A 13716-nucleotide genomic window follows, 5' to 3' on the forward strand; every position below is an offset into this window, starting at 1 on the left:
AATGCCACACTCTTTGTTGAGTGGTTGTTCTGGCAAAAAATCAGACATGTACACACCTCTAAAATGTTTGATGCCCAGTGGCTTGATTAAAGCTTCAATATCTTGGTTTGTAAGCGGCTCTTGTTTTTTTTAAACTTATTCATGGCTCTCTTAACACCTTTGCCTTGTTTCTCCATGGCCAGGTTATGGCGCTTCTGCTCATCTAATTCTGCCCTATTTTTCTTGGCATCTATTACTGTTTTTGCTATGGCAGCTGAACCCCCAGCCAAGCTCCCAACAGCCCCGAGAGCAGCTAAGATAGCAGGGATGGTAAATATAAATCCCCCCACATGTGATTTTTTTCTTGATTGCTGTAATTTTTTTAATTGGGGGGGTGCTAAGTAACAATTTCATTCCATGGCCCTTTGCAATACAAGAATTTTTTTTCTTGCGCTGCTTTTTGGTCAAAAGACTGTCAATAGTTTTAAGAGATTTGAGACCTGCATAAGGTATTTGATACATAACACCCTTGGCCTTCATTGTAGGTTTATTATATACATATTCACAACCCCCACCCCAATTTTTGTTTGGTGCTCATAGCTATGGTGGTTCCCAATGCTGCTATTTTTTCACTCAAAGAAGCATCTTTGCTTACAAATCTGCCAAATGCAGCCTCTTCTAATTTCTTGTCTGCAACATGTCTCTTATCAAGATCAGAATGTGTGTTGTATGCAATATCATGGTCTCTACAAGCAGCATCTAAGGGATTAACACCAGGATCACCTCTGTTTAATCTATGATCCAGTTTTGTGCCTGGACCACAATATTGATAGCCTGGAATGTGTAGTTCAAATGGCAGCTTGTTTATAATGTCATTAACAAGGCCCCGACCCTCAGAAATATTCCAGAATCTAGGGGGTAGAGTATTAATAATTTTTATAAGATATCCAATCCCCTTAGTGTCATTTACTATAAAATTAGACAATTTTGTGCTTATCATGTCCATAATTCCAACCTTTTCATTGTAAAAATTGTTGTTGCCAGCATTTTCCTCCCCAGCTATCACCAATAACCTATCTACAAGTTTCCTGACATCATCAACCCAGACAAATTCTTTGGGCAGGGTGTTGTATTGTTTGATTCCACTGCCAGTCTTGATTTGTGACCATATGGGCTTGATTAAATTGTTGTATTTTGCCCCACTGCTCGACTTGACTCTTTTTTGTGTGGGATCATTGTTCTGGTATAGAGCATCTGATTTTATTAATATTTCTTTGTAATCCTCATAATCTTGATCTGTATAGCTGCCAGGCCTTTTCCTAGTCATCAATTCCCACAATCCAGGCGTGCCGGTGTACTTAACAAAAGCACCTTTTTCTCCAAGTCGAGATTCTGAATATACAATTATATCATCTCCCATAAATGTTACTCTGAAATTGCCAATTCTATGTATGATGCTGCCATCAAGCTCTGTGTCAGCATATAAGCCAAAAACCTCATCTTTATTGTCTTTAGGTGTGGTTAAATATTTTTGAGCAAGAAGACCCAATTCAATAGGATCCTGACTAGCCTCAATTCTTCTAGGAGCAATAGGACTAGGTGTATGAATACTTGAAAGTGGGGTGAATGGATAATCTAATATGTTCCTTGCAGCTACAGGTACAAGCTCTGTGAGCAAATTTTGATTCTGCTCTGTAACAGTTTTGATATTCTTACCTAAATTATTAATAGCATCAATTACAGGCTGTTCTGTTTGTTTGTGTTTTTCATAAATTCCTCGGTTCTCTGATTTCCATCCCTTAAATCTTTTTACAAGATAATCTCTTAACTTAAGATCATCAATGATTGGCCTTTTCATGTTTATTTATTATGTTTCAATGTCTAGAAAATTGTTGATTTTATTTCTGTATTTGCCAGTGTTAGGTGTTCTTGTCATATCAATTGTGACAAACCCATAACTGTCCTGGTTCCAGCACCTGCTGCAAAACTTGGAAAAATCATTGTAGCTCAGGTCCCCACCTACATATTCATCATGTATGTGTTTGAGGTTGGTATGGTCTTGATGAAATACACATATAAAATTGCTGTTGTCTCGGATCAGTTGCTTCGGTATTTTTGAAAAAGTCTGTGCCAGGTAGAAGCAATCAATGTTTTTGTGCCGGCCCTGTGTAAAAAAATTCCTAACCTTGTTTTGATTATCCAATATAATGTCATCAAACACAACAACAGAATTATCGAGACATTCATGAAGTGGCTTAACATCTGGTTCAAAAGTGGCAATATCCAATCCATCATATAGCTTCATCAGCTGCTGATATTTTAATTGTTCCAAGCTCTTAGAAAAAACATACAAGTGCCTGTTTTTCCAGTCTAACCAGTTGGGTGCCAATAAAAAATTATCAACCATTAGTGTAGTTTTACCACAAGCAGATGGCCCAACAATAAGACACCTAATATTATCAGGTAGCAAGTTGCCATTTCTCTTATTCTGTTGTTCAGGTTCTGGCAGCCTTTTTATAACATCCCAGGTGCTCATATTATTATTTTGTTTGCATCGATCCAGCTGTGTTCTGGAAGTCCTAGCCATTTGACAAATAACTTGTTGCCTTTTCTGCGGATGATTTTTTCTATGAGATATGTGTCAGGCTGTTTAGTTTTGCTGAGCTCTTGTTCATAGAACCTGCCTTTGAGAATTTCTCCTCGGTGATCCTTTATTATATATGTGTTAAGGGTCCCAGGTTTAACCTGAACCACTGTAAATAATTCAGTGCTCCAGTTTCTTGTAAAGCCTCTCTTGAATAAGTGCTTATATTTGCTTATTCTTACTTGATCACCCACCCTGTATTTGGCCTTTCTTGTTGTTGGCTGATATTTAGGATAATAAACAGTACTGATCAATTTTTGCTCATCAGATGAAGTTACTTCAGAGGGTTTCATGTTGATTGTGGAATGGACCGAGTTGTTATATTTATGTAGAAGTTCTGGAAGAATATTAATCCATTTATAATTACCTTGAAGTGTAAATTGTTTATACATAAGATTTTTTAAGGTTCTGTTGAATCTCTCTACAATTGAGGCCTTGAGATCACTGTAACTCGAATAATGTTGTATTGCCTGGCTTTTAATAAATTGTTGAAACACTGAATTATAAAATTCTTTGCCATTATCTGTTTGCAAATAGCGCGGGGATCTTCCACTCTGATTGATAATTGTTCTAAAAGCTTCTGTAACACATTTTCCAGTCTTGGATTTGAGTGGCACAGCCCAGGCAAATTTTGAAAATGTGTCTATTACAGTGAGTAGATACTTGTAGCCCTTGTTGATTTTGTCTAAGTTTTTCAACTGTCCACTTGACATTTCAATCAAGTCGCTCTGCCATAAATCATCTATGCCCTTTGTGACTACTGGCAGTCTCTTAAAATTATGTCTGGCTTGTCTGTGTAATTCATCAACAATAATTTGTCTAGACATAATATGTAAACAAGAATATTGCAACTATGGGGTGTTCAGCAGCTGAGACTGCAGGATTTTCTAAATATAATTTGTCCCCTATTTGTATTTTAAATTCCAAAGAGCCATCATCTTCAACATAGGCTGTTTCTAATGTATTGGGATCTGTAAAATCCTCTAATTCTACACTGGTGATTTTCACTTTGTTATCAGCATTTGTTATTGATAAGGTAGGGTAGTGGTGTGCCTGTGGTTGAAGCCAATATTTGATCTTGATTGGTCTCAATGTGCCCCCAACAAAGAACTGGTAATAAAATTGTGCAGGGGACAGCATATATATTTTGCCTCCTGGTGTAAATGGAGAATCATATTCTTTGTTGGGGATGCTGTACAATTCAAGAATTACTGAATGTTTTGGATTCTCGATTATGCCTGTTATTTCCTTTTCTGCTGTGAGCAATCTGCTTGTTACAGATTCAAGGTGCTCATTGATGGTCCTAACAACATCATCATGGCCTGGCTTGATTTTTATGTCCACAGCAAGTTTTTTGTATTGCTGCACAATTTCTTGTAGCTGGGTGGCAAAAACAGACAGAGCATTTGCTTGATTGGATTCCATGGTCCCTAGCTGCTGCTTGATATTAGCTACAATTTGTTGCAAATTTTCAACAACTGCCAATTTTGAATTTTGAGCTGTAAGATCATGGACCTGCCTTCTGATATCCTCAAATAGGGCATGCAATTCATTAATATGTTGATTAGTTGGTAAAGTGGCCACTGTCTGTGTGAGATGTTTGATCTCTGCTTGGATATTCTTGATATCTTCTGATTTCAATATCCTATTCACTGCTCTCTTAATATTTTTAAGTTCCTGTGATGTAGGCAGATTTGACACTGTATTTTGTAAAAATTCAAGTGCCAATTTCACATTGTTTAATTCAGAAGCATCAGCCACATTTTGCATGGCATTTTGGAGCAGGGCTATATCTGCCTGAGAGGGTGTTGATTGTTGTAAAATCTCAAGTTTTGTTTGAATATCATCTATCAAGTGATGAAAATGAGACAGTTCAGATTCAGTGTTGAGGTTTTCAAGCTTTGTGATTTGTTGCTGGACACTGACAAGGGTATCTACAATCCCAGGCAATCGGGATTCAAGTACATTTGCCAAATCACTTTGCACTGCTGCTATTGTACCTTCAAGATGGGTTATGGAACTTTGAATTTTTCCAAAATCTTCATATGTTTCAAGTTGCAGCTTAATATTTGCAACACTCCGAGTTATTGCATTCAAAGCATCAGAAGATGGCAAGTTGTTCATAAAATTTTCAAGTGTCTCAATTTTTTCTTTAACCTCGGCTATGGCATTGTTCAGAGGGTCCAGATTAGGTATTTGGAGTGATTGAATCTGTTCCTTTAGAGTGGAAATCACCAGATCAAAATCTTCTTGTGATTTTATGCTTTTGACAATTGTTTGGAGCTGTGCCTGGACATTATTTATTTGCTCTTCTAATTGCTGTTTCAATTGCTCAGAATTGGTGGCTTGGGTCTTAAATTTGGCTTGAAGAGCTGCAACAGCTTCTTCTAAACTTTGAAAATTATCCAATGTGGCCAGGTCAGTATATTTCTGAAGCAACAATTTGAGTTCAGAATCAATTTTAAGAAGAGGGTCCATGCATTGTGATTGCAAATTTGTAATTTCTAATTGAAGACTGGCATTGAGTGTAGTTTGTAAAGCTTGTAAATCACTTCTTAATTTCTTGACTCTGACATCAAGCATCAAAATCTCATCACTGTGATCTTCATGTCTTGTATGGCCAAAAATATCATTAGGCATTTTGTTTAGTAGTTATGTATTATTGAATACCTGATTCTTAATTCTATAAAAAAGGGTATAAGCTTATCATAAGATCCAGGGACTTCAATATATAAGCAGTCACCAGCAGAAACAGTATAAACAGTGCCAGAAACCATGTTTGAGTGCTTAATTCTGTAAATATTTCTCCCTACTGAAATTTTAACATCACCCTCAGGAGTTGTAATAAATTGCAATTGCCCACCTACAGGTAATTGGTAATGATTTAAATTATTGTTAAATATGTACAATATTTTGCCTGTTTCATCATCAACATCTGTAAATATGCTGTTCAGATGAATAATTAACAAGCCACTCAGTTTAGACAGTATATCAGGAGAGGCTTGTGGTGCTGGCAGGTCCATAATACCTTGTTTTTTAAACCCAAATAAGTTCATAGGCATGTTTATTTATTTCAAATCATGCTCTGTGATTGGGCATTGATTGCCATTTTTCAAATCACAATGACCCCATGGTAAAGTATGAATGCCACATGATAAAATGCATCTCTTATCATCATGTGGGTCCAGAGCCACTTTTCTTACAACATTTGAAGTCAATAAGTGATCCACACTCTGGATTCTGGATTCTGATGTTTTGATTAAATTCTGGGATTTGAGACAATTTTTATAATCTTCAAATTGGAGCTCTTTTTCAACAGTTACTCTGCCAATACCCTTGGCTTTTTTGGCAGCAACACCACTACATGTTTTAAAACTATACATCTTGGCACTTAACCCAGCAAATTCCACAATAACATCACCAAGTGTCTCATCTTTTAACTTGCCGGGCACTTTTTTGTTGTGGTGTTGAATATTCAAATGGCCTGGCAATTCACTGGTATCAAAATATTTAAACAATTCAGGCTGGGTCATATCTTTATAAACATCTTCTGTTTTAATATCAAGAATAAAACTATCCGTGTCCATGTACATTAATTTTACTCTATCACCATAAAAAGGTTTCAACACATCATAATACAATGTTAACATATGTAATTTGGACAATTCCAATATTGCAGCCCCTACATAAATAGGTTTATCAAACTTAATCTTTGTTTTTTTCATGTTGAAAAGTGCCATATTTTCATCATAAATTCTTCTGTAATTGAAATTAGGCTTTGCAACCAATTTTTTGCTCAGGCTGGGGTCAGTAATTATTTTAACATCGGTATGTTTTCTGACATTTTCAATTGTTTTGCCATATACAGAATTTACCATCAATTTAAACAAGGCCTTATCAAATTGGCTCTTTGCAGATGTTCGAAGCTCCGTGTTTGTATCAATATATGGCTTCAACCATTCTGAGTGCCTGAACCTCAAAACTTTTCCAACTTTGGTCACTTGGACACCATGTTTCATCAGGAACTGGAGGTTTTTGTAATATATGACATAGCCCTGTTTTGACTCCAGTGTCATCATGAGCTTCTTCTGTTTAGAGCCAGGTGAGCACTGAACCTCAGGAATTGGGGGCAAATCAGAAAATTTCTTATGTAAATGATCTGGAATTATCAGATCAACCTCTAAGAAGAGGCCATGTTCACGGTCATTAAAGTCCTTAAGATCCTCAATATTGAAATCTTCAACCCATTCAAGCCCTGCATATGGCAATTTATCCATCATAGCGCGACCATAGAGGCTGTTGGCATCTACATACGCTATATAATTTGATGGCAATTCTGGATTATAATCACGCATATATTTGTTATTTGCTCTGGCATATCTCTGAGAACATTGCACCATCCCTCCTCTTATACATTTCTCCATAAACAGATACATATCTGGATCTTGGATCAAATCCAATTGCTTTTTAGTGTTTAAAAACATTGCAGCCCATGCTAGGCCCGGGGCACTGTAAAAATACACTGGATCCAGCCCATAATTTTGCATTGATGATTTTCTGAATGCCTTCAATATATCAGCTAAGAGGGTCACATCAAGTTTCAAATATGCCATGTGATAATCACCAAATGTCTGGCATTTTAAATTGTTCCACATCAATTGGGCATGGTGATAATCTTCATCAGTGATTCCAGATCCTCTGATTTTGCTGTAAAACTCTTCTTGTGGTGGCAAAGAACATTCATCAAATTTAGAAAAATCTGTAACATAATCATATGGATATACACCCTTCCGCCTAATTAATTTCAGGTCCTGATTTGGAAACAATGCACGTGTGATTTTGAATTGATCATCAGATAATTGAGTGGCCAGTGTAGCCAGGCTAGCAGATAAAATTCTGTAAGAATCAAGAAATCTTATGTGAATAGGAACTCCATTAACTTTAATTATTTTGCTAATAGATATATATTTCTCATCATTTTCAGCTAAAATATTTAAATTCTGCTTGTCAAACCCCTCGTATCTGATCAAATGATGAAAATCATAATTGGATGCTCCATGACAAAATATGGGGACAAATTTTGGTCTCTTGATCTTAATATTACAGCTATTACACAGGGCCATTAAGAATTTACCATCTGTATGAGAATGGTGTTTCACCTTGATATTTGTATCTGAAAATTCACAATCACATACCGGGCATTTTTCTGCTTTGTTGAAATCTTCAATCTGTTTCTCCGTTAAAGGCAACATGGGTTTTGATTTTAATAAGATGTTAGATGCTATGTCACGGCACTCATTTTCTATTCTATGTGCAAATATTTTGATGGCATCTGGTCCCATGTATGAATCTTTTTTGGTAACAACACCATCCTGTACAACCACATAATAAAAGCTGGAAGGTTCATGTAGCTGGTATGGTGTAATTGAAGATTCTTCAGGATCTGGATTGCAGGATGCAAGAGATTTGAGGATTGATTCAAAATCATAGACAATATATACTGGGTGTTCCAACAAGGCTTCAAACTTTTTGAATTTGCAATTCTCACTTGGATTGGGCATCACCATATGAACAGGTTTATGGTTCCCACAGTATTTCAGATGCTCAATTAACTTGTTTTTTGCAATTTCTGCATTTTCTTCCCGAACCCTATTTACCATTTTTTGACCATCAAATACACATAAACATCTTCTGCACAACTTAAATATTGTATTGGATTTGTCTAGTTGTGTTCTCACTAAAGCTTCAAGATTATGTATCAGAGTGTAATGATATTTGCCATCCCCTTCAATTAAGAGCAAATCAATCGGAATAGCAGATTCATCATCAAATGTACTGATTCTGAGAGGTTCTATCGGGCAATTGCCAGTGGAACAAATAAATACATTAATAGATAATTGTTTGCCATTGATATGCCTGGCCCTTTTTTCAAATTTATCAATATTCTGTACAGACATTGGATATTCTAAACCCTCCATTGCATCGTCAAAATCATGTTCATGTTGTTTGTAATAATTTATTCTCTGAGGATTTCTTGAAACTGGAAACAAAGCAGCTAATATACACCACAAAAAACATTTCTGGTCGGTAATTTTTATATTAACCACGGCTCTTCTGTTTTTAATATTGTCAGGTAATGGCAGATATGTAGATCCTTGCAATGGGCTGAATTCAGAAATATTAACATATAACTTGTGTGGAGATCCGCATAGGCTCCATCCAGACTCTTTTGCTGCAAATTCAGAGTGTTTAATATTCAATTGATCCATCAACCTGCTTATTATTTTGTCCGAATTTGCATTTGAATATACAGCTACAGTTTCTGTTATGTGGGGCTGTGTAAATTTTGTGCCATTTGGTTTCTTATATTGAGTATACAATTTGAGGGACAGCTTATAAGAGCCATTTTGTGCATTTAGAATTGCCTGTACATCAGGTTTTTTACTGTTCAAAAAATTCTTAATGCCACATCTTGGCTCTGATACAAACCGATAATCCCTAAGTTGGGCATTAAAACTGCTATGGATAGGTGGTGCATAGCGTGGCTGCTTTGCAGGTCCAGCATTAACAGGTGCTTCATGCTTTCTTTTCAGACCAGATGTGGATGGTTGTGAGGGCAATGCTGATAACTGTACATAAGAATTACACTTATGCCATTTGTAATATGCCTTGCTTAATATTTTATGGCATCTTGGGCACATTTTTGTGGTTTTTCTGCATTTCTTACGGTCACAAATACGGCAATGCCTAGCCCAATTAGAACTAGATATATTTTTATTACACTGATTGCAATATTTTTGATTCGGCATTTTTGTTGTTGGTTTATTATATATATTTCCTGGGCTTCAATTCAAAACTCTATGCTGGATAAAAATATCAGTTGGGTTCAGCAGTTAGTGGCTAAGCTGGTGCTTTTATACCCAAACAACAGCAGTAACTAGGTTTTGGTGATAGTTTTGCTGATGTACAACACACTTCACCAGGTTTAAAACCTCATCTCTATATCAACTAAATACAATTCAAAATTGGATTTTGAACTGTGCAATAAATATTCTGTAAGTCTCACTTGTGTTTATATTAACAGAACAAGACAAAACCAGAATTGTATTCAGGATTACATGTTTTCATACAAAAAAGCCATATTTTTGACAAGTTTATAAACAACAATCATACAGATATAACTTTTACACACATGGCCGAATCTGTCTGAGCAGAGGAGGGAGGAGGGTTTCAGATTTGGGGCCTATCAACTAGCAGTAATTATTCTCAAAATCTCACTTGTGGAGATATTATTTTGCCACATGTTTTCAATCTTAAATATTTTATCAGGACTCGAACCCCGAGCCTTTTGTTTACAAGGCAACAATATTATCATTTTGCCATCAGGGGAGGCTTCACATTTTATGAGGACTTAAACCCGAACCTCCATACCTGAAGAATTAGGGTATAAGCCCCTCTTGCCATTGTCTTAAGTATGGGTAAATCTATCTGTTGAGCCCTCGCCTTTTCTACACTAGAAATTCAGAATTTCTTAAAAATCAGAGCATATCACACCTGAAGAATTGGGGTATAGGCCTCTCTTGGCTTTGTTTTAAGTATGGGTAAATCAGATTATTCAATCAAATAGCCTCGCCTTTTCTACACTTAAAATTGGGTTTATAATACCACCAATCCCACTACTAATTCCCCACATTTTCTTTCTCAGCGAATATTTAATTGACGTTAATGATATTGCTACAGAATATTGTTGTATGTATCCTCTATACATGTTATATTTCAACATAATCTCCCTTCACTGCTACGGCCTTACACCACCTTGGAACAAGGGCTTGTATGCCATCCCTGTACCAGCTTGCGGGCTTCGCAGCATGAACCACACTCTCATTGTCCTCAAATTTCACAATGTGCAGTGCAGCCTTTATTGGCCCGAAGAGATAGAAGTCAGAAGGAACGAGATCAGGGCTGTATGGAGGATGGGGAGAGTGCAGAGAACCCCAATCTGGCGATTGCCTCGGTGGTTTTCAGGCTCGTGTGTGGTTTTGCATGCGAAAGCAATACATCCTTCACATTTCTGTCTGCTCTCACTCTCCTGTAGCGTTTCTTCAGTTGCTCCAACGTGTTGATGTACCTGTCAGAATTTAATGTTTCACCTTGGGCCAAAACATCAACAAGAAGGACCCCAAACATGTCCCAGAACACTGTGATCATCACTTTACTGGCAAAGGGTGTTGTTTTGAACTTCTTCTTTCCTGGTGATTGTGTGTGGTTTCTGGTTTGTAATGGTGTGCCCAGAACCTGTTTGTGAATATTCACCACACTTTTGTTCTCGGCCACCAATAATTCAATTACCGCTCTCTGTTTGTAACGAGTGTCACACAGACCCGCCATCTTTACTCACCGCTACACTGCTACCACCTATTGGTCGAACGTGAAACTATGCACACAATCTAAGAAAGCATCACAGTCGGACTGAGGAACAGGACACTTCGATATCTTGAACCAGTAATGAGAAAAAAAGTGTGGGGCATTACTTTTTGAGCGCTCCTCGTATATCTGTGACAGATCATGAACCGTAGGAATATAAAGGTTCTGATTTTCTGTTTTGAAAGTGTTCTGAGAGCATGCACGAGGATTTTGTCCAGTGTTTATGTGGACCAGTCTTGCCCTGGTTCGCATCAGTGTTTCTCTTGGAAACTCCCTTTTAGACTGTCTTTACACCTGATTTATAATATCCCATTTGTAGCATCACTTTAGGAGAAAGTTATTTTCTTCAAATTTAGACTAGTTACTTAAAAAAAAAATTACATCTGAAAACTGTCAGTATTCTGTAGGTTAGAGCTGTAAAAGAGTGTACAGGAATGATTTGAAATCCTTCTTGCATGTAAGTTTTCTTGAATTATGAACTTTTCTCTTTCATAACTATGGTTTCACAAATTTGGAAAATAAGAAATTGGAAAAGGATATACAATTTTGGCTAAAGCCTAACATTTCAATATTATGCAACAGGCTGCAATGCAGCTGTATTAGTTACACAACATTCATATGAAATTCCAGCTCTTAGCTCCAAATAAAGGAATAGATGTTTTAGTATGCATGTAGTAAATAGCTCTTTGACACAGTTAATATATTGTGAAAACACAATTATTCTACACATAATAAACCGTGGCATAACAGCCTGTGACTGTTGGCTGCCGGCCTCACTTTTACTAGAGATGGAAAGTCATCCAACCAGTTACAGGGTGACGAAGTGGTCATGAACATGACAAACCCCATGACAAAGCCCCAGTCTTTGTTGTAGGTTTTCTATGACTGGGTTATGCTACTCATTTGAAGCTCCCCAATCTCCATGATGGTAGGGTTACCATTAGTCCCATAAACAGAATATTAATGTTCTTCTTGAAGGTTCCCATAACCACTTTTTGTACATGCAAAATAATCTAACACAGTTATTTTTTGTGGTTTTTATTGATTTTATCTGTGATGTTTTGTTCTGGTTGCTCAGAACTTTCTCAAGCTACACTAAGATATACATACAAAAACACAACCTCACACGGCTAGTCACTCTACACTTCTAAGGAAATAAGGACACATTCTTTCCTTAGAAGTGTAGAGTGACTAGCCCTGTGAGGTTGTGTTTTTGTATGTATATCTTAGTGTAGCTTGAGAAAGTTCGGGAAAACCAGAACGAAAGGTCGCATATAAAATCAATAAAAACCACTAAAAATAACTGTGTTTGATTATTTTGCATATCCCATAAACAGGCTGTGAAAACTCATGAAAAGTTGTTACATTTTCCCAAGGAGACTAAACCTGAGTGCATCCCATAGACAAAGCCCAAAACTTGTGCCTTATACCAGGTGTGTCGGTTAATTATTCTTAATTTTGTCGCTGGATGGTGCTGGAAGCAAGGGTTGGTGCACAGTCTCAACTGTTACGTCAGTGTGTTGCCAGGACAGTACCTGTCAAGATGCCGTGGATGTGCAACCGAGTGCGAGTGATAGTGATATTGGGTTTGTGTGGAAAACATGTCGACCTTCAAACCAAATAAGGAGCATGTGCAGCATGTCCTGCTTTTCTTGTTCAATCAAAAGAAAAACGTGAGTGAAAGCCATCGTATCCTTGGGGAAACATACGGTGACAATGTCCTAACGCAAGATGTGTGTGTGCGTTGGTTTTGACGATTCAAATGTGGTGATTTCGACTTGAAAGACAAAGATCGCCTGTTCCAGCCGAAAAAATTCCAAGACGCCGAATTGCAAGCACAGTTGGACGATGACAATATGCAAACGCAACAACAACTGGCAGAGAAGTTAAATGTTGGTCGCCAAACCATATCTGATAGTCTTCATGCCATGGGAAAGACCCAGATTGGGTGACAAGACACGGAAAAGTGATTTTGCAGCATGACAACGCCTCATCACACACAGCGAAAGGCGTCAGAGACATTATTTCTGCACTTGGCTGGGAATTCTTGCCCCACCCACCATACGCACCAGACTTAGCCCCTTCGGACTACCACTTGTTTTCATTGGATGTCTCACTCACATTCCCAGCAACACTTCAACAATTACGAAGATGTCGAACAATGGCTTGCTGACTGGATGACCTCAAAATTTGAACGATTTTTCTGGAAGGGCATCCACAATTTGAAGGACAGATGGGCAAAATGTATAGCTAACAATGGCGCATACTTTGAATAAAGCATTTGTTACATTTTTCCCCAGATACACTTGTTTTCTTTCGGATCAATTAAGAATTATTAACCGGCACACCTGGTATTGCATGGCCATGGTGCAGGACATAGGCATTTTATTTATAAATTTATTAGTTGTCATATGAACTTGTATATATTAGCAATAATAATATCTTCATTTTTTTATTTCTTAGGTGATGCAGGCAAGGATGTTGGGATCCCATCCACCTACCTTCTGCAAGTTCGAGGAAATTCTAAGAATAATACCAAAGCCACTCAGGTAAACTATGTACTTGCATTACATACCAAAATATACAAATTGTATTTTAGAAGTCTAATGGTCATAATAGTATATAAAATAATATATAATAATATTATGTATACACAAACATGTTAACAT

At 37.1% G+C, this 13716-nt stretch overlaps 1 protein-coding gene across 5 annotated transcripts in view; it reads left to right on the plus strand.

The window, feature by feature from the left end:
* The window catches only part of LOC146003848 (advillin-like), a 143306-nt gene that overhangs the window by 93653 nt on the left and 35937 nt on the right, over positions 1 to 13716 (plus strand). For all 5 annotated transcript variants that reach the window (XM_083142310.1, XM_083142309.1, XM_083142308.1 and 2 more), the window contains exon 9: positions 13511 to 13596. In XM_083142310.1, the coding sequence (XP_082998436.1) occupies positions 13511 to 13596 (86 nt within the window). The remainder of the gene's footprint in view (positions 1 to 13510; positions 13597 to 13716) is intronic.

This window comes from Lepisma saccharinum, chromosome 20, assembly GCF_977018435.1.
Source record: "Lepisma saccharinum chromosome 20, izLepSacc3.1, whole genome shotgun sequence".
Classification (NCBI taxonomy): Eukaryota; Metazoa; Arthropoda; class Insecta; order Zygentoma; family Lepismatidae; genus Lepisma; species Lepisma saccharinum.